Here is a 19337-nt window from a genome sequence, read left to right as displayed (position 1 = left end):
CCATGATCATCAGGCAAAAGCTGCTTCTATAATCTTCTCTGAAACAAAGCAGTAATGAAAGATAAACCTCCCCCGCCACCCTGATGTATATTTCCTTTGTAATACAGGGCTGGGGAGCCTGACCATAGGCCCTTCTGGTTGGTGGATCCAGGTCCCACCACACCTGGAGGGCCACAGGTTCCCCCAGCCTTGTATCACCAGAGCAACTCTTTAAAAATATTAATTGGATTTTATAGCTTTACAAAAGTAAAAACTGAAGACAAAAAAACCACCCTGTATTCCCCACCCTCCCACTTCCCTAGTCCTCATCCAGAGCTATTCTTGAGTTTATAGAAACTGGCATGCAAATAACCAGTGAGTCTTGGTCCCTTGGAACCTACTCAGAGTTCAGTTTGCTTAGTAGTTATTGTGGATAGGTAGTAAAGGTAAAGGGACCCCTGACTATTAGGTCCAGTCGTGGCCGACTCTGGGGTTGTGGCGCTCATCTCGCTTTATTGGCCGAGGGAGCCGGCATACAGCTTCCGGGTCATGTGGCCAGCATGACTAAGCCGCTTCTGGCAAACCAGAGCAGCGCATGGAAACGGCGTTTACCTTCCCGCCGGAGCGGTACCTATTTATCTACTTGCACTTTGACATACTTTCAAACTGCTAGGTTGGCAGGAGCAGGGACCTAGCAATGGGAGCTCACCCCGTTGCGGGGATTCGAACCGCCGACCTTCTGTTTGGCAAGTCCTAGGCTCTGTGGTTTAACCCACAGTGCCACCCGCGTCTCCTGTAGATGACAGTTAATCAATTTTCTTGCTGCTATTGGGCTAAAAGTCTTTAACTGAAGGATTCTTTGGATCTTTCCTTCTGTAGGAAGGAAATTTAGTATTATTTAGCATTTTCCAGACCATAAGGGAGCCAGTCCCCGGCCTCCTAAAAAGCAACCCCGGAAAGAAGCAAGTGGGTTATCAAGGAAGGAGGAGGAGAGGGGTGTTGCAAGAGTCAGTACCAGGCAAGGAGGGCGAAATCTTGCAGATCAATGGCTTTGTTATAGAATATCTCAAGGCAGGGAGTTCTGTTCATCATCCACCTGACCTAGGAACAAAGGCTACAAAGGTCAGGTCCTTCCAGGTCATGGGGCCAGCATGACTAAGCTGTTTCTGGCGAACCAGAGCAGTGCATGGAAACACCGTTTACCTTCCCGCCGGAGCGGTACCTATTTATCTACTTGCACTTTGACGTGCTTTCGAACTGCTAGGTTGGCAGGAGCAGAGACCGAGCAACAGGAGCTCACCCTGTCACGGGGATTTGAACTGCCGACCTTCTGATCGTAGCTGGTGCTATATCTACTTACAGTCCCATTTACTGGTAAGTTAAAGCTCATGACTAATGGACATTAATTTCCAGGGATCTCCTCTGAGTAGGAAGAAGAAGAAGAAGAGTTTGGATTTGATATCCCGCCTTTCACTCCCCTTCAGGAGTCTCAAAGCGGCTAACATTCTCCTTTCCCTTCCTCCCCCACAACAAACACTCTGTGAGGTGAGTGGGGCTGAGAGACTTCAAAGAAGTGTGACTGGCCCAAGGTCACCCAGCAGCTGCATGTGGAGGAGCGGAGACTCGAACCCGGTTTCCCAGATTACAAGACTACCACTCTTAACCACTATACCACACTGGACATAGTTGGCTACAACCCATAGTGCTGTACAGCAAGATAAAGGCAAAAGTGGCATCTTCGCTTCAGGCTTACACTCCAGTGATACTGTCTAGAGCAGCCTTCCTGGTTCTTCTGGTTGTTAAGGACTCAGTTATGGAAACAGCCATGGCAGATGACCACAGGCAGGAAAGAAATAGCTTGTTTCCTGCCTGTTACAAAGGTTGATGAAAGTATGATACATGCCACCATAACCAACCCACTCTTGGGAGCCCTTGGGGCAATTTCTGAGCCTCAGAAAAGGGGAGAGGGGTGTGGGTGACTCCTGGATACCTAGTCCTATATTTACTGACTTTGCAAGTCATAAAATAGCTACAGGAAGCTAAGGCTGGGCCTATGACCTCTCAGGGCTGTGCGGCAGAATTCACTCTGGCAGCACAAAGGAAACTTCTCAAAGGCAAAAGTTAAAATATGCAGCTCCTTGAAAAGCAGACTGGTAGATTTTCTGCCACATGGTACTGAAATGAGTAGTAAATCCAAGATCCTATTGTGACTAATTGCTGCCCATGGGAGTCATCGTGCTTGTTATGTACTGAAGTTCTCACCCTGGGCCAGCAGGGGGATACTGTAGATAGTTATGCAAATGAAGGATCAAAAGTGACGTTCAGTGATTGGATAGTTTTAGAAAGTTGCTACAGTAACGTTGTACTGGAGCTCTATATAAGCAGGCTGACTGAGCTCTTCAGTTCAGTTATGTTCTGGCCTCTGAATAAACAAGAGCTGTTTGAAGAATCGCTGTGTCATCTGATATGTTCACCCACAACTTAACAGTGCTTGTAAACTACAGCACTTTGAAGGGGAAAGAATAATTGCCACAAATCCTAGCCTGAGAGTTTCTGGCAGACTGTGCTTCCACTACAGGTGCTAAGGCCAGGGATGCAGGGTAGCATAAGGGCAGAGAAGAAGAACCACCGCAGTTGTCAACCCTGGGGTGTTCTCTTTAGGGTGTGTGACACACCTGTGTTTATTAGTACCAGGCCAGGGTCCTTTTAACTAGTTTTATGCAGCAACAAGACCAGCTCACATAGACGTGAACAGGTTTTCACTTATACCAACACAAAACTGTTTAAGCAAAAACAGCAGTCTACATTTGGCAGAAACAGGTTTATTCTGTACAAAAGTTTGAAGACTTCAAATCAAGACACAGAGGAGGGTTTTTCCTGGGATGGTGATAGAACCACCCAGAAACAGGAAAAGCTGTTCCATTCCTTGCCAAGCTGGACTCTCAAGAGAAAATGTGACATAATTATCAGCTCATTGCATCATCATTTTGACAAAGTCATTAAAACATCACTGAAGGCAGAAAGAAGCTGGACACTTTCTGCTTTTCTCTTGCACACACATACTTGAGGCTGCCCCGTGAAGAGTCAGCAGTAGATTCCCAGCTACACAGCCAAGTCACGCATTCTCACACCACCGCCTGCTCCCCCTTGGGGATTTTAGGTCAGCAGCCATGTGGTAAGTGCCCCGTCCCCCGCTTGGCACAGCCAGTTCTGTCTGGATTCAAAATATGATCAAGGCACTTGTAGGTTCTCTTCTTTGCAACTGCTCATCTGACTGATTAGCGCAAAGAAATTCCATCACAACACAGGAAGTGGGATGCTAGAAGGTCTTTAAGTCTGCTGAGAAGATTATTAACACTTAAAACACACTTTTCTAACGCTGCTGTGCATGGCCACAGGGGGTGAGGGGAGGGCACAATGTTTTGATACAAAGTGCTTGTTCCTGCCACGCAAACACAGACCACTGACCAGGGTAGGGGAAGACGTTTGCATGGCAAGACAGAGGGTGTGCCATTGTCCTCAGAAAAGCACACCAGCTGGATCTGCATTCATTTCACTCCTCAGCTCGATGCTCCTGGCTTTGGCGCTGCCGTCTAGAGAGGACACGTTCGTAAAAGAGTAAATAGGCGCTGGACGAAAGGACTTCCTGCAACGTGGTCTTGTGCACCACATCATCTGAAATCCACAACCACTGGTTGCTGGTGGCTAGCATGCTTTTGCAAGTCGGTGGAGATCGGCGATATGTGACAAAGTGTCCTGAGTGCATGTCCCCATGGTGGACCACAACGGCCATCAGGCGGTACAGATATGATGGAGAACTGCCACATGAAGGAAAAACACAGGAAGGCTGGTTTAGTCCAAGGCAGCAATGGTGCCCTTTGTATTGCCATGAGCAAGAGCATTCTACGGAATGGACTACTAGGGGATCCAGCCCTGTTAAGCAGCAACGGCTCCATTTGCAAATTGCTTTCCATGCGCCCGCAGCAGCATCCAGACTTGAGATAAACCAAGCGGGCAAACGTGTGCTGAGCCTGAATAGGTCAGGATTTCACTGCACTTTTGATACGGGAGACCCAGACAGCCAACAGAACATATCAGTGGCATGATGGAACATTAGAACGACTCTGGAGATTTACTGGTCACTCCGGGAAAAGTTAGAAGTAGTTTCAAATGTTCTTACTTACCTACAGTCAGGTGCTGTCATGTACGGGAAAGCTACTGGGGATGTAAGGAAGGATGGAGAGCAGGTACCATTCATAAAAGAGGATTTGTTGTTGCCCGCCTGTTGCACATCTACGAAAAGACCCCAAAATCATAGTGCATCACTGTTATTATTAAAACTGGTTGCTTGCTTATTACAGAAGGGGATGCTCCTGTGCCTGGTTTGTACGGTGTCCTTTATTTAAAACTCTGAAAGTTGGTTTGTAAACAGCTACATGGCTGCTTTCCTATGGTGACTAAGAATTGCCTCCAGGCAACTAGGCAGGGAAACTGATCCTTCAGTCAGGGTACAAACTGCTTTTCTGGACTGAGCTGCAAGGCGGCTTTAAACCAGGGGTGGCAACCCTTTAGCCAGAGGGCCACATTCCCTTCTGCTTGCTAGCAATGCGGAGAGCAGATGGCAAAGGGAGTGCAGCAACAGATGTTCCTTTACCTTTGCACAGTTGGCTCCATTTCAGCCATGGAAAAGTTAGGTTTCTACACATAGCCCTCCCTGTCCAGGCAAGATCACATTCCCTCCAGACACAGAGCAGGGCCAGAAATGGGCCCCACACAAGCCCTCTTAGTTCTAGCTGGAAGAGAATCTGGTCCACACATCTTTCCCAGGCAAGCCACATGGAGGTGGACATTAAACCTTTTCCTATCTGAGACTGGCATAAAGCTAGGTCTGGCTGGCCAGCCCAGTGGTCAATTCCAATATAAACACACACGTACGCCTTGACCTGCCCCATAGCTGAGGTTAGATGCCACATCTGGTGGAGGGCAGATGGGTGCAGCCTTGTTGACGTGGTCCTATGTATAGGAAGAGCCTGCTGGATCAGGCCAGTGGCCCATCTAGCCCAGCACCCTCTTCTCACAGTGGATGACCTCCCTCAGCAGAGGTTGGATGGTCATCTGCAGGGGGTGGGACTAGATGACCCTCAGGGTCTCTTCCAATTCTATGATCAGGAGCCCAGGGTGGGCCAATCATACTGACCCCCAGTCTTCCACCTCTTAGCTTCTGGAATGAACTGGCTTAGCACAAGGACTAACTCCCCTGCTGGCTCTCTCCCTTCCAAGTCCTCATTCACTTTGCTTGCCTACCGGCTTTGGGGTCCGGGGATGCCTGTGGGCTGCCTGCAGGGTTGGGTTTCTGGGCAGGGAAGCGGTGCTTGTAGACATCCATGATGAGGAACTCGCCAAATTGCACATGCTCGTTTCGTTTCAGGGGCACGCCATGGTTGGACCAGCTCAGCCTTTGTAGGTGGATACAGAGACACTGAGGTAGCTGTGGAGCAAAATGTAAGAAAGGGGTGGGAAGGTGGCTGTCCTAGTTCCAAGATGCGTGGTGGACGCCATAGAGGCAGAGGGTTTCCAGCACAGAAGCCACAGAAGGCTTGATTGTTGCCTTCGTCAACCTTGTGCTCTCTAGAAGCTTTGGACTACAACTGCCAAATCTTCTGCCTCCTTAGTTTCCGGAATACATGAACTACCCCATTTTCTCCACAACTATCTTGCATGGTAGGCCGCCATAGCTGCCTAGGGATTTGAAGCAAGGTCTTCCCACTCAATGAAACACCAACCATGCCAAACTGAATCTTTAAAAGCTTTATTCAAAATCCACCAGTATTTCTAATTTTCCAGACATGGAATGAATGGTGTGCAAGTCGACGTATGTGCACACGTGTAATCAGAAATTAGGAGTCTAAGCACCACAAGCAGAAAGTTGGTTTTCGCACAAAGCCCAAAGGCAGGTTATGTTCCTTTGGCTATCCATCGCTTCTCACACAGGTGGGGAGGCCCACAGAAACCACTGTTACGCACTACAGATGTGTTTGAAAAACAAATAATCTATAGGTTTCCAAAACCACCAAACTTAAGACTAGTTGTTTAGTTCTTCAACTAGTAGCCCATATTAATACATACAAATATAAGCATTGCCGAAGCATTTAAGATTACAGTGGTACCTCGGGTTACATACGCTTCAGGTTACAGACTCCACTAACCCAGAAATAATACCTCGGGTTCAGAACTTTGCTTCAGAGCTTAAGAACTACCGCCCTATATCATTGCTCAATGTGGATTACAAAATTTTCACTGATATCATGGCTAAAAGGTTAAGAAAGATATTGGTAGAAGAAATCCATTAAGATCAAGCGGGCTCTCTCCCAGGGAGACACTTGTCTGACAATACGAGGAATATAATTAACATCTTAGAAAAATTACAAGTGAAGATCAATACAAAAGCAGTTTTGATATTTGTGGACGCAGAGAAAGCCTTTGACAGAAAGCCTTTGACAATATTTCTTGGAGATTTATGAAGAAAAATTTACAGGGAATGGGGGTAGGCCAAGGCTTTGAAAACACTATAGGTGCAATTTATTCAGAACAAAAAGCTAAATTGATTGTGAATAACGTAGTTACAGAAGAGTTTAAGATTGAGAAAGGAACACGACAGGGGTGCCCAATCTCTCCATTGCTTTTTATATCGGTCCTGGAGGTTTTGCTAAACATGATTAGAAAGGACCAATTGGTTAAAGGTATACAAATCGGAGCTAAACAGTACAAATTGAAAGCATTTGTGGATGATTTGGTATTGACATTACAGGAGCCAGAATCTAGTACTAAAAGAGTATTGGAATTGATTCATGAATTTGGTCAGGTAGCAGGTTTTAAGTTGAATAAGTTGAAAACTAAGGTCTTAGAGAAAAATCTAACACCGATTGAGAGAGAGAGGTTTCAGAAAGAGACAGGATTAACATTGGTTAAGAAAGTGAAATACCTTGGAGTTAACATGACTGCTAAGAATGTGAACCTATTTAAAGATAACTATGAAAAATGTTGGACGGAAGTGAAAAAGGACTTTGAAATATGGTCAAATTTGAAGCTTTCATCGCTAGGCCGAATTGCAGCGATAAAAATGAATGTATTGCCAAGGATGTTGTTTTTGTTTCAAACATTGCAAATTTTGGACAAAATGGAATGTTTCAAGAAGTGGCAGAAATATATTTCTAGATTTGTCTGGCAGGGCAAGAAGCCCCGAATAAAATTTAAAATACTAACTGATGCTAAAGAAAGGGGTGGTTTTGCCCTGCCAGACCTTAAGCTCTATTATGAGTCAGCCGCATTTTGTTGGCTGAAGGAATGGCTACTTCTTGAAAACACTGATGTATTGGATTTGGAAGGGTTCAATAATGTATTTGGTTGGCATGCATACTTGTGGTATGATCAAAGCACATAAAGCGTTTAAAAACCATATTGTCAGGAAAGCACTGTTTAATGTCTGGACAAGATACAAGGATTTGCTTGAAAACAAAACTCCAAGGTGGTTGTCACCAATGGAAGCAAAGGCTCTGAAAAAGCTCAATATGGAGGCCAATTGGCCGAAATATTGGGAGATATTGGAACAAGAAGGAGACAGATTAAAGCTGCAGAGTTCTGAAAAATTAAAAAACAAAGTACGGGATTGGCTTCATTATTATCAAATAATGGAGGTTTATAATTTGGATAAGAAAATTGGGTTTCAGGTGGAGAAATCAAAATTGGAAACAGAATTGTTAGATCCTAAAACTAAGAATTTGTCAAGAATGTATAACTTGCTGTTGAAATGGAATACTCAGGATGAAACGGTGAAATCAGCTATGATTAAATGGGCTCAAGATGTTGGACATAACATTATGATGGCTGACTGGGAACAGTTATGGACCACAGGTATTAAGTTTACGGCATGTAATGCCTTAAGAGAGAATATAATGAAAATGATATACAGGTGGTACATAACACCAGCCAAGCTTGCAAAAATCTATCATTTACCCGATAACAACTGTGGGGAGCCTTGCAGGAGTTCCCCGCAGAGCTCCCCACGCTGCGGATAGCAGCCTGCTGCCTGGCGGGTGGGGCCCGCTGAATCAGAGCGCCCAGCGCGCCAGGCAGACATCAGCCAATCCCACAAGCTCGGGGGACAGCAGGGAGGCACAGCGCCACTATCCCGCTGTTCCTCGACCTAGTTCAGTTTCCCTGACCTGCTTTTGGGGGGGAAATAAAGGGAAATTTTTTCCCCTTTATTTCCCCCCAAAAAAACTAGGTGCGTCCTATGGTCCGGTGCGTCCAATCGTGCAAAAAATACGGTACCCACCCGGGAAGAATGGCAGATGAAAGTGATGGACTATATGGAACTGGCGGAGATGACTGCCAGAATCTGAGACCAAGGTGAAGAGTTGGTGGAAGAAGATTGGAAAAAATTTAAAGTTTATCTACAGAAACATTGTAAAATTCAGGAATGTTAGAAGGACGTTGGAATGAAGTAATGTGGTATTAGCAGAAATGATACAAAAAATTAGGTAAACATTGTTTTGTTTTGTTTTTAATGGTTGAAAGAGCAGAATGTAATATTATAATATATTAAGATAAACTAATAGGATAAAAACCAAGTTGGAAAGGATTTCCTGGAATACTTAGGTGAACTAGAATACAAAAAAGGGAGGTGTGAGGAGGTCAGGGAAATAAGTTAATGAAAGATAAGACATGGAAAGAGGGAAATGTTTTTAACTGTCTTTATTTTTCTGTATTTTGTATCTTTTTTTGTCTTTTTTCTTTTCTTTTTCATTTTTGTAACTTTTTTGAAACTTAATAAATATTTTTTTAAAAAAAGAACTTTGCTTCAGGATGAGAACAGAAATCATGCTCCGGCGGTGCAGCAGCAGTGGGAGGCCCCATTAGCTAAAGTGGTACTTCAGGTTAAGAACAGTTTCAGGTTAAGAACGGACCTCCAGCATGAATTAAGTACTTAACCCAAGGTACCACTGTACATTTATTTATTTATCTGCTGGATCTCTCAGTGGCCTTTGATACCATCGACCATAAGATCCTTCTGGACCGTCTAGAGGGGCTGGGAGCTGGGGGCATTGCCATACAGTGGTTCCACTCCTTTATGCTGGGCCGTGTTCAGAAACTGGTGTTGGGGGATGAGTGTTCAGACCCCTGGGCTCGCACTTGTGGGGTGCCTCAGGGTTCCGTCCTATCCGCCATGCTTTTTAACATCTTCATGAAGCTGCTGGGAGAGATCATCAGGGGGTATCGGCTGGGTGTTCATCAGTATGGAGATGATACCCAGCTCCACCTCTCTTTCAAATCGGAATTAGTGAAGGTGGTGAAGGTCCTGTGTGAGTGCCTGGAGGCGGTTGGAGGATGGATGGCGGCTAACAGATTGAGGTTGTATACTGACAAGACAGAAGTACTGTTTTGGGGGGACAGGAGGCGGGCTGGTGTGGAGGACTCCCTGGTCCTGAATGGGGTAACTGTGCCCCTGAAGGACCAGGTGCGCAGCCTGGGAGTCATTTAAGGTGCAGGTCAATTCTGTGTCCAGGGCAGCTGTCTACCAGCTCCATCCGGTATTTAGGCTGAGACCCTCCCTGTCCACTAACTATCTTGCCAGAGTGGTGCATGCTCTAGTTATCTCCTGCTTGGACTACTGCAATGCGCTCTACGTGGGCTATCTTTGAAGGTGGCTCGGAAACTGCAATTAATCCAGAATGTGGCAGCTAGACTGGTGACTGGGAGTGGCCGCCAAGACCATATAAAACCAGTCCTGAGAGACCTGCATTGGCTCCCAGTACATTTCCGAGCACAGTTCAAAGTGTTGGTGCTGACCTTTAAAGCCCTGAACAGCCTCGGTCCTGTATACCTGAAGGAGTGTCTCCACCCCTATCGTTCAGCCCGGACACTGAGGTCCAGCTCCAAGGGCCTTCTGGAAGTTCCTTCACTGCAAGATGTGAGGTTACAGGGAACCAGGCAGAGGGCCTTCTCGGTAGTGGCCCCTGCCCTGTGGAACGCCCTCCCATCAGATGTCAAGGAAATAAGCAACTATCCTACTTTTAAAAGACATTTGAAGGCAGTCCTGTTTAGGGATGTTTTTAATGTTTAATGCTATATTGTGTTTTTAATATTTGATTGGGAGCCGCCCAGAGTGGCTGGGGATACCCAGCCAGATGGGCGGGGTATAAATAATAAAATAAATTATTATTATTATTATTATTATTATTAGTTATTATTTTATAATGATTTGAAATTCAAACTTGAACTGACTTAGTAAGTTGAGAATCTTATTTGGTAAACAAAGAAGGGGGAACATTTTCTTTTTTCTTTTTCCCTCTTATATTTTAAAAGGCAAGCTGCATAAAGTGTGATATTGCAGCAGGCTGAATTTATTGACAGCATTTTGCTAATTTGGTGTAGTTTGCATACATTATTTTGATTCTTGGTAAAGAAAATAAGAAACTGCTCTTATGGTGATCTTGGAAACTCCATGCTAAGACGGTTTTCTTACCTTCCCCAGTTTTAGCTGTTTGACAAATGTTGTTCTCTGGTTCTCCATGATTTGCCCAGTCCCTTCTTCGGCCTGAATCTGGGAGTGTGTGGGTGGGTGGAGGAAGCCAAAATGAATTATAAACCAACCACATATGGTACCGGCACAGACCACTCTGAGAAATCTATAGTATGATCACATTTTACCTGTAATTAACTTGCGCAATTTCAACCTTGTGCAGTTGAAAGCTGGCCAGCTGAAGTTGCACAAATAAACTGCACGCAAGGCAGAGAGCTTAAAAGGCCCTTTGTGCTGGGTTTTCCCAGCTCATCAAGAGCTTTGAAGCTCGCTGCCTTGCTTATCAGGCAAGTCCTGCTCAGTGTGCAGGCTCTGGGATGCTCTTGCAACATCTCATGGGGCTGCCAAAGTTTTTGCAAGCTCTCGCAAGAGCATCGCAGAGCCCAGGTTCTGTTTGGGGGTGGGTGGGAGTCCTGCCTGGTACACCAGCTCCATAAGATAAGGATGGTTGCACAGGGGAGGTTTGAGTATACATGTTTTGGCATACATGCACCATCCCTGTGCAAGATGCGATCATACTGTACTACTTACTAAATGTACTACATTTGATGTATCCAGGTATAGCAGTCCTGAAGCAGATGGCATAATTCACAAGCACTGCAAATTTTGTATTTTAAGCTTTACTCGGAGGTGGGGGAGAATCCTTTAATCATAGAATCATAGAGTTGGAAAAGACCACAAGGGCCATTGAGTCCAACCCCCTGCCAAGCAGGAAACAAGCTGGTCTTTTGAACCATGGGCAGCTTACCCACATCGAAAAACCAGGATGGTGCCTAGAGTAAGACCATGGAAGGGTTGTCAGCCATTCTAAGAGCCGCAGGTGGGTCATAGTCCCTGCAACATAAAAGGCTCCCCAGAAAAACCATGAATGGGGTGCAGCATCTTCTGCAACTTCAAGATCCACAACATCAGCCAGAAACACAAAAAACCCCAACCATCCTGTTTCTAAGCCCACAAGAGGACCAGGAAGAGAATGGAGTACCTATGAAATAAAAGCATCTTTCAGATGTATCAAGGGGCAATTAATCTGCACCAAATGCACCAGGGGAGGGGGTCACTGCAATCAAGAGACTTACTTTTGTGCAATTGTCACACAAGACGTCCTTGACTGACTCGGTGGAGATGAAGTGGTGGAGGCACTGGTCCAGGGTCAGTGGGTGGCCCTGTGGAGGAGGGGTGGGGGAGTAAAACAGGAAGTGTTGGCACACGTCCTTAAACCCCGTGAGTCAGAAAAGGGCTGTGCTTGGGCAGCTGCAAGGGATTCCCACAGAAGGGTGCCTTACCCACATGGTGGCAGGGATGCTCAGGGAAAGGCTGTCAAAAGTGTCGTATCTGAGGGGACTCTGAAAGAAAAAGAGCCCAAATGTCTCAACGAGGATTTATAACATAAACACCTTACTTCTCGCTCCCCCCGACTTTCACGATGATGCTCTTTGCCTGCCTGGGCAGAGAATAAAGAGATGGGGGGAGGTCTATGAAACCCTTTTGAAATGAACCCTGCTGTACGAAAGAGCAGAGTCACATACAGAACTCCGCCAACTTTACCCTCTACCCCTTCCCACCCCAACCCCACCCGAAGTTTAAAGAGGCTCTCCTCTCCTGCACTAAAGCACTACCAAGGACAGCAACTCTTCAAAGCAGGCTGCCCATCCTGGAAGCAATAACACCCACCAAAGAATAGTCTCAGTTGTGGGGAGCAGAGGGTCACCCCCTTGGCAGCTCCTCTTCAGCCCATCTACATGGGAAGTGACTCGGTCCTCCCTGGGTCTTAGCTCCACCCGCCCATTGATCTCCTGCAATCTGTATGCCGCTTTCTCTCACACAGACTTACGGACCTGGTGTTTGCAATGCTTGCAGACCATGTTGCTCGTTAACCTGCCATGAAAAGGATGCTGCAGCTTCCAGTGACTCAACACAGGAGGAGGAGGAGGCCCTACAAACCAAAATAAAGGTTGTTCCATCTGACTCTTCTATTGTTTTGCCAGACACTGTGACTGGTGCCCTCCTGATAATCTTGTACCTGGAAACACCAGGATAGGGAAGCTGCAGTAGCACCATAGGGAAACCATTAGGCTAGTTTAAAGACTTTAGGTGCCGGGCAAAAACGTTCCTCTTCAACAAGGCCTTTGACATGCGATGCCCTTTTAAATGTCTTTGGGGGGCGTGTATTGGTTTGTTGTTCTTTTTTTTACTAAGTATTTTGTGATTTTTATATTGCAATTTTATGTTGTGAAGCACACTGAGATCTGCGAATGAAGGGTGCTACACAAATTTAATAATGTCATTAGACAAGGTTAAAGAGTGATTCCAATAGCCAGACACCCTTTCAGCTCCTGTCACAGTCGCCCCATGCAGACAACAAAATCAGGCCATAGCCCAAAGGTGTTTGGGTTTTTATATCAGTAGTACAAATAGTATCTGCTACATTTCACCAAATCAGAAAAGTGTTTTTACCTCTTGTCCTGGAGCATATTTCCTTTTGTAGAATTTCTGGCTTCTATACAGACAAATACAAAATAAATTTAGTTTTAAAAAAGAAAACACTTTCCACATGGTGATATCTTTACTACTGCACACTTAAGTGGCAAAGGTGGTATCCAACTCAGTTATACTCAAGAGTAGATCCATTGACACTGATGGGCCTAATGTTAATTAACTTAAGTCCATTCGGAATTATACTTGGCTGAATACCAATCCAGGCAGTACAGGGAAGCACAACTTTGAAAAAACAGCTTAAAAGCAGAATCTTACGTAGGTCTCTTCAGCTGGGCAGCCCACCAAATTATAAGATCAGGCCAATGGAGGTCCACCTAGTCCAACACCTTGTTCTCACAGCGGCCAACCAGATGCCTCTTTTGGAAAACCCAAAGGAGCACAAGAGCCCTCTCCCCTTCTGTGGTTTCCAGCAACTGGTATTCAGAAGCCTTGCTGCCTCCAACTAATTTTATAAACTTCCATGTCACCTCTTACTCACCTTTTCTCTAGATGAAAAGTCCCAAATGCTGCAACCTTGCCTATAGGAAAGGTTGCTTTGCAGCCCCCGTGTCTCTTGAGTGCTCACCTCCAGAGAATGCACATCAAACAGATGCACGACCCGCAGCTGGCGGTCCCATTCATCTTCCAGCGAGGAGGTGAGGACATGGAACAGCTCGTGAGCATCCTACCAAAAGACCACCAGAAAGCTCAGAATGCCAGGCCAAGCTCACCAGAAAAGTAGACAACAGGGGTAATGTATGTTGCCCTTGAGGTACATTTTTGCAGCTCCCAAGAAAAAAAATTGAATCCTGAAAATTCAGCTTGCATTTTTAGATGGACCTTCAGCAAGGCAACATGGAAGATCAAGAGGCCAGGGTTCCTTCGCAGCAGGTTGGGGGAAAAACATATTTCATGTCTACTGAGCAGATTTGTGTGCAGAAGTTCCCAGATTCACACCTTGCCATCCCCCATCAATGGGATCTGAGGTGGCAGATCTGGGAAAGGCTTCCCTCTGACCTCAGAGAACCACTGATTGTCCAAGACAACAATGCAAAGCTGGGCGGTCTAATAGTCTGACTCACTATAAGGCGGCTTCCCACATATCTGCATGAAGGAGAAGAATTTAAAAAATAGGTAACACTAGAGTTGTGCCTCAGACAGAGATGGCTGGCTTTCACACAGCCTTCAGCAAGTTTCAAAAGTACTCAAGGGGTGTGTGGAGGAGGGCAGAAGTGGGGTGAGGTCTGGGGAGAGTCCTGAAGGCCAGACATGGGGGTCTTAAGGTCTGCATTCAGACCACAGGTTCCCCGCCCTTGCAGTGAGTATTCAGACCTTTTCCCACCCACTTAAAAAGGCAGCGCAAAGTAGTTAAAATAAACTGGGAATGCCGTAAATCAAGGGTGAAGAACCAGTGGCCCTCCAGGGGCTGCTGATTCCAACTCCCATCAGTCCCAGCCAGGACAGCCACCATCCTGGGTGAGGCGAGTCATAATCCACTAAAATCTGGAGGGCAGCAGGCTCCCCACGTCTGCTGTAAACAAAGCCACAATTATTTAACGTAACACAAGAGCCCTGCTGGATCAGACCAAAGGCCCATCTCGTCCAGCAACCTCCTTCCGACAGTGACCAACCAAATGCCTCTGGGAAGTATCTGGAAAGGCTGCAAGTAAGAGATGAGAGAGCAATAGTCCTCTCCCGCTCGTGTCCCCCAGCGACTGGCTTTTGCTTGTTAAGTGCCAGATGCCAAGGCTGTAGAAAACAACAGCAACAGAGAAGCATACTCTGGTGCCTTACACCACTTGGGTAGCTACCTGCTCTTCGAAAGAGGAGATCTGCCACCTGTACATCCTCAGGACCTCCAACAAGCAGCTTGCATCCAGGAAGTCATCTTCAGTCACCTCTTGGCAGGATAAAGCTGAATGCATCAAACACAAAATAGTCCATGCAGACCACGCACAGAAATGAATTCACTCATCCTAAACATATGCTCCTCTTATTCTACAGAAAGTTCTCTCCACTTGTGTAAACGGAATTAAGTAAAACCATCTTGCCCAGCATTCTTCTTTCCAGAGTGGCCTTTGGGAAGCCTCCAAGTGGGACACCAGCACAACCGTCCTCTCCCCACTCATGCTCCCCAGCAGCCCCCACCCAAGACTGGAGGCAGAGCAGTCTTCCTGGCTAGCAGCCTTATCCTCCTTTAAAGCTGTGCAATTTGGTGGCCATCACTACAACCAGTGGGAGCAAATTCCAGAAGTTTAACTGTGTGGAGAATCACCTCCTTTTGTCTGTCCTGAATCTTCCAGCATTGAGCTTTATGGGATAACACCACTGGGTTCTAATATTATGAGATATGTTTTGGGCTCCATAGCACCTTTATAGGAAAGAACAGAGCAGTTCAGATAGATGCTGGCAATGTAATACTTATAATGCCTCTTGTGGGGATGTCCTGTGGTGTCTTCTGTTCGGACAGAAATTGTTGTTCATATTGACTGTTTTGGAAAAATTCTTGATACTTGTGAATGACCATGCACAATTATATTCCTATGATGTGAGGACTATCAGATAGGCAACAAAAGTTAATCCTGTGAGCCCTTACAGTTGCAGAGATGTATGCTGGAAGGATAAACACTCACCACGCATTACTCAGTGGTCTGAAGATCTCATTGCCCTTTCTATGATTGAATGTGTATCTTATCTGGTCATTTGGATATCTTGTTGGGACATGTGGTCTACCTATGTTAATATATGTTTTGAAGGGGATTGATTGATTATTCTTATTGTTAATGAGACAGTTCAGGAAAGCAATTGCCAGTATTCTTGGTACAGTGGAACCTCGGGTTAAGTACTTAATTCATTCCGCAGGTCCGTACTTAACCTGAAACTGTTCTTAACCTGAAGCACCACTTTAGCTAATGGAGCCTCCTGCTGCTGCCGCGCCACCGGAGCACGATTTCTGTTCTCATCCTGAAGCAAAGTTCTTAACCTGAAGCACTATTTCTGGGTTAGCGGAGTCTGTAACCTGAAGCGTCTGTAACCTGAAGCGTATGTAACCCGAGGTACCACTGTATATCTCATATAATATTTGTACATCATTTTACAATCTTAGCTTGGAGGTGCTTTTCCCCATAAGGTTTGTGATGCTAAGTATTTGTAGGTCCTCTGTACTGTTTACCTTTAGTCTATTGTTCTTTTTTAAACACTGTTTTCTTGTTTTGAGGTTTGCAACTGTTTTCTCTACTTATGTAACAAATTAAATTAAGACATATAGTGGAACCTCGGTTGTCAAACGTAATCCGTTCTGGGAGACTGTTCAACTTCCACAACATTTGACAACTGAGGCACAATGGGACAGCAAAATCCACTAAAAAATGGAGAAATGCACCTCGGAAGCCATTTGACTTCCAAGGTGTGTTCAAAAACAGCAGCATTCACTTCCGGGTTGTCGGCATTCAAAAGTCAAAACGTTCGACTTCCGAAGTATTTGACAACTGAGGTTCCACTGTGCTTGATAAAAGGAAAAGAAGTGGCTTGCTTTATGCTTTGTGTTATGCACCCAAAATAACACAAAGGGGCCTTTACCTTTCAGGAGGTGGAGCAAGGTCAGGGACAAATACTTCCCAGACGTCTCACTCTGGCTGACCTGGTACTGAACTGTGAATCCTTCCAGCCACTTGATGAAGGACGGACAAGCAGACAGCCCCTGGAGAAGTGAGTTCATGAAGCATGTGTTTCCCAGGTTGAGAAGACCTGGCACTAGCCCTGGGGGGAAAATACAACACTGCAATTGCTGCAACCTTCTGAACACAGCCTTCCTGCTTTTACTCTCCAGTACCTCTGCCCTGCCCTGCCCTGCATGCTGCTCCTTGTCCTGTCATTTGCAGAATGCCTCGCCTGACACCATCATCACACAGCTCTAGGCACGAGACAGAAACACTCCTTTTCCACCAGCCCCTTGGCTCTTAATTATATGTGGTCTCCTGGAGTAGGTGGAATGTTTTAATCCTGCCTTTTAAAAATAGGATTGTCTTTTAGATTTTTCTTTGTTTTTCTTTTATGCTGGTTTTAATGTAAATGTTTCCTTTATTACATTGCAAGTAGTGTTATGTTATCTTGGTAAACAAGCTCCCAATGAATTTAATAAACGAACAATTTTTCTGCATGTTGTTCTGACTTTATTCCTCCATTTGCACTCCCCGCCCTCCCGCTCCCAATTAAACTTCTTGGACTTACTTCCAAACATCTCTGTGGTCTTGCTCTTCCTTTCTTTCTCTCTACTGGCAAAGGGAACCCGCAGCCCTCCAGGTGTTGCTGGACTCCCACTCCCATCATCCCTGAGTACTGGCCATGCTTGCTGGGGTTGATTGGAGTTGGGAGTACAAAAGCCTTTGGAGGGCTTCAACTTCCCCATCCCTGCAGTTTACACTCCCATCATTCTGCACGTATCAGCTGCATCCTCCTATAGTTCAGGGATGGGGAACACCTGCAGCCCTCTAGGTGCTGTTGGAATCCAACTGCAATCAGCATGGTCAGTGGCCAGGACGATGGGAGTTGGCAACAACACCAGAAGGTCCAGTTTTCCCCATCCCTGTTTTAGTTGGAAACCCTTCCACCTGACATCAGTCTTTCTTCCTGCTTTTGATTCTAGAGTGTCAAAAAGCATTTGTTCACTCTGTTTAGTCCCAACTGCTGTCTTCTTCCATTTTGCTTTCCTTCCTCAGGTTTTTAATTTTAAGACAATCATCCTGTAGACGGGGCCTCAGTTATGTTTTAGTTTTCTGTATGGCCACCACTGGCCATTTTAGGCACAACAACACACCTTCAAAAAAGACAAAAGGCCTCTCCTGTTGGGATTCTAGTGGCCAAGGAAGACCCCAATATTTATATGAGACTCTTTTTGTTGGGATCAGGAGATGCAAGGTGCCCCACTCACTCCTGCCCCACTCACTCCTCCCTAGTCTCTCTTTCATTTACCTTTCCTGCGTTTTTTTCTCTCTGTGATGGGGCCCCATAAGACATAGATGCTTGCAGCAAGAGCAGCTGCAATCCCACCAATCACTCCCCAATTCTTCATTACTTTATACCTAAGAAGAAAAGAGAGAGGGGTGAACCCAATATACATCTGTAAACAAACAGCCCAAAATATTACACTGGAGCTCCAGAATACAGTCAGTACCTTGGTCGTCAAATGGAATCCATTCTGGAAGTCCGTTCGACTTCCAAAAATGTTCGAAGACCAAGGCACAGCTTCCGATTGGCTGCAGGAGCTTCTTGCACTCAGTCGGAAGCCGTGGAAGCCACATCAGATGTCCGGCTTCCAAAGAACGTTCACAAACCAGAACACTCACTTCGGGTTTGCGGTGTTCGGGAGCCAAAACGGACGCGTACCAAGGCATTCAACAACCAAGGTATGACTGTATAGGTATAATTGGGAGCGGGGGGGGGGGTACACATTATTTGAGATTTTGGCAAGGACACTTTTAATAGGATTTGACATTCCTTTATTGCATATGAAAGGGAACCATCATTTTCAATACAACCCTCATGACAATCTTGGCAAATCTGGAACTATACTTGATAATCAGATAATGCTGATATTCTTGACTTGGACTCCCCCACTCGGCCATCACGAAGATGGTGACCTAGGAGGCCAGTCACGGCCTTCTCTCAGGGGATTAAATGAGGAGGGAGAGACGGGGGCGGGGAAAGGCGGGAGATAAACGCAGAAGCGGGGTGCTGCCCCTGAACCCCGCGGGGCCTCCGGGATCCAGACCAGCATCTTGCTTCCAGTGCCCCCTCCCCAGAAGCCTGCAGGCGCAGAGGTAGACTGCGGCCGCCCCCGCCGACTGACCTGGCCGCCCCTCCGGCCCGGAAGAGCCGCCTGGCCGCCTTCCTGCCGAGCTCCTCCACCCCGCGGCGGCTCAGCAGCATCCCGCCCTGAAGCGCCCCGGCTGCCCCGGGCGGAACCAAAGGCGTCAGGCGCGCGGGGAAGGGAGACGGCGGCGGAACGGAAGCGGGGCAGCCGGACCTCCCCAGCAACGGGCCCGCCCCCCGCTCTCCGCGCGCCCTTGGTTGCTAAGGCGTGCGCCGCTCTGAGGCTCCCGCCCGACGCCCGCGCCCCGCGCAGGGGGTTCCGTGGCACAAAGACAAGCGAAAGGCTGTCGCCAGGATCAGTGCCGGGTCTACGAATAAGCCAAACAAGCTGTAGCTTCGGGCCCCCCAAAAATTAAAGGGGGAAAAAACTTGGATGTACACTTCCAAAATATAAGATAAAAAAACAAATAAAACCTACATAATAATTATT

At 46.4% G+C, this 19337-nt stretch overlaps 1 protein-coding gene across 6 annotated transcripts; it reads right to left on the bottom strand.

Annotated features, from left to right (window-relative positions):
- Positions 1 to 2785: 2785 nt before the first annotated feature.
- USP30 (ubiquitin specific peptidase 30) lies at positions 2786 to 19045 on the bottom strand. 6 transcript variants are annotated; one of them, XM_081884612.1, is made up of 13 exons: positions 18885 to 19045; positions 18008 to 18117; positions 16616 to 16795; positions 14848 to 14951; positions 13536 to 13721; positions 13016 to 13058; positions 12397 to 12494; positions 11845 to 11904; positions 11638 to 11724; positions 10505 to 10582; positions 5284 to 5467; positions 4164 to 4272; positions 2786 to 3797 (listed from the first exon to the last, which is right to left on the bottom strand). In XM_081884612.1, exons 1-13 carry the CDS (start codon positions 18962 to 18964, stop codon positions 3533 to 3535), a joined length of 1584 nt encoding a protein of 527 aa, XP_081740738.1. In that variant the 5' UTR covers positions 18965 to 19045; the 3' UTR covers positions 2786 to 3532. The 6 variants fall into 6 exon arrangements, with proteins under 6 accessions (XP_081740738.1, XP_081740739.1, XP_081740740.1 ...); XM_081884613.1 differs by having other exon boundaries at positions 13623 to 13721; XM_081884614.1 differs by lacking the exon at positions 18885 to 19045 and adding an exon at positions 18210 to 18715.
- Between the last annotated feature and the right edge of the window lie 292 nt (positions 19046 to 19337).

Source organism: Podarcis melisellensis (assembly GCF_964234715.1).
Source record: "Podarcis melisellensis genome assembly, chromosome: 13".
NCBI classification, from domain to species: Eukaryota; Metazoa; Chordata; class Lepidosauria; order Squamata; family Lacertidae; genus Podarcis; species Podarcis melisellensis.
This window is presented reverse-complemented; position numbering and strand designations above follow the sequence as displayed.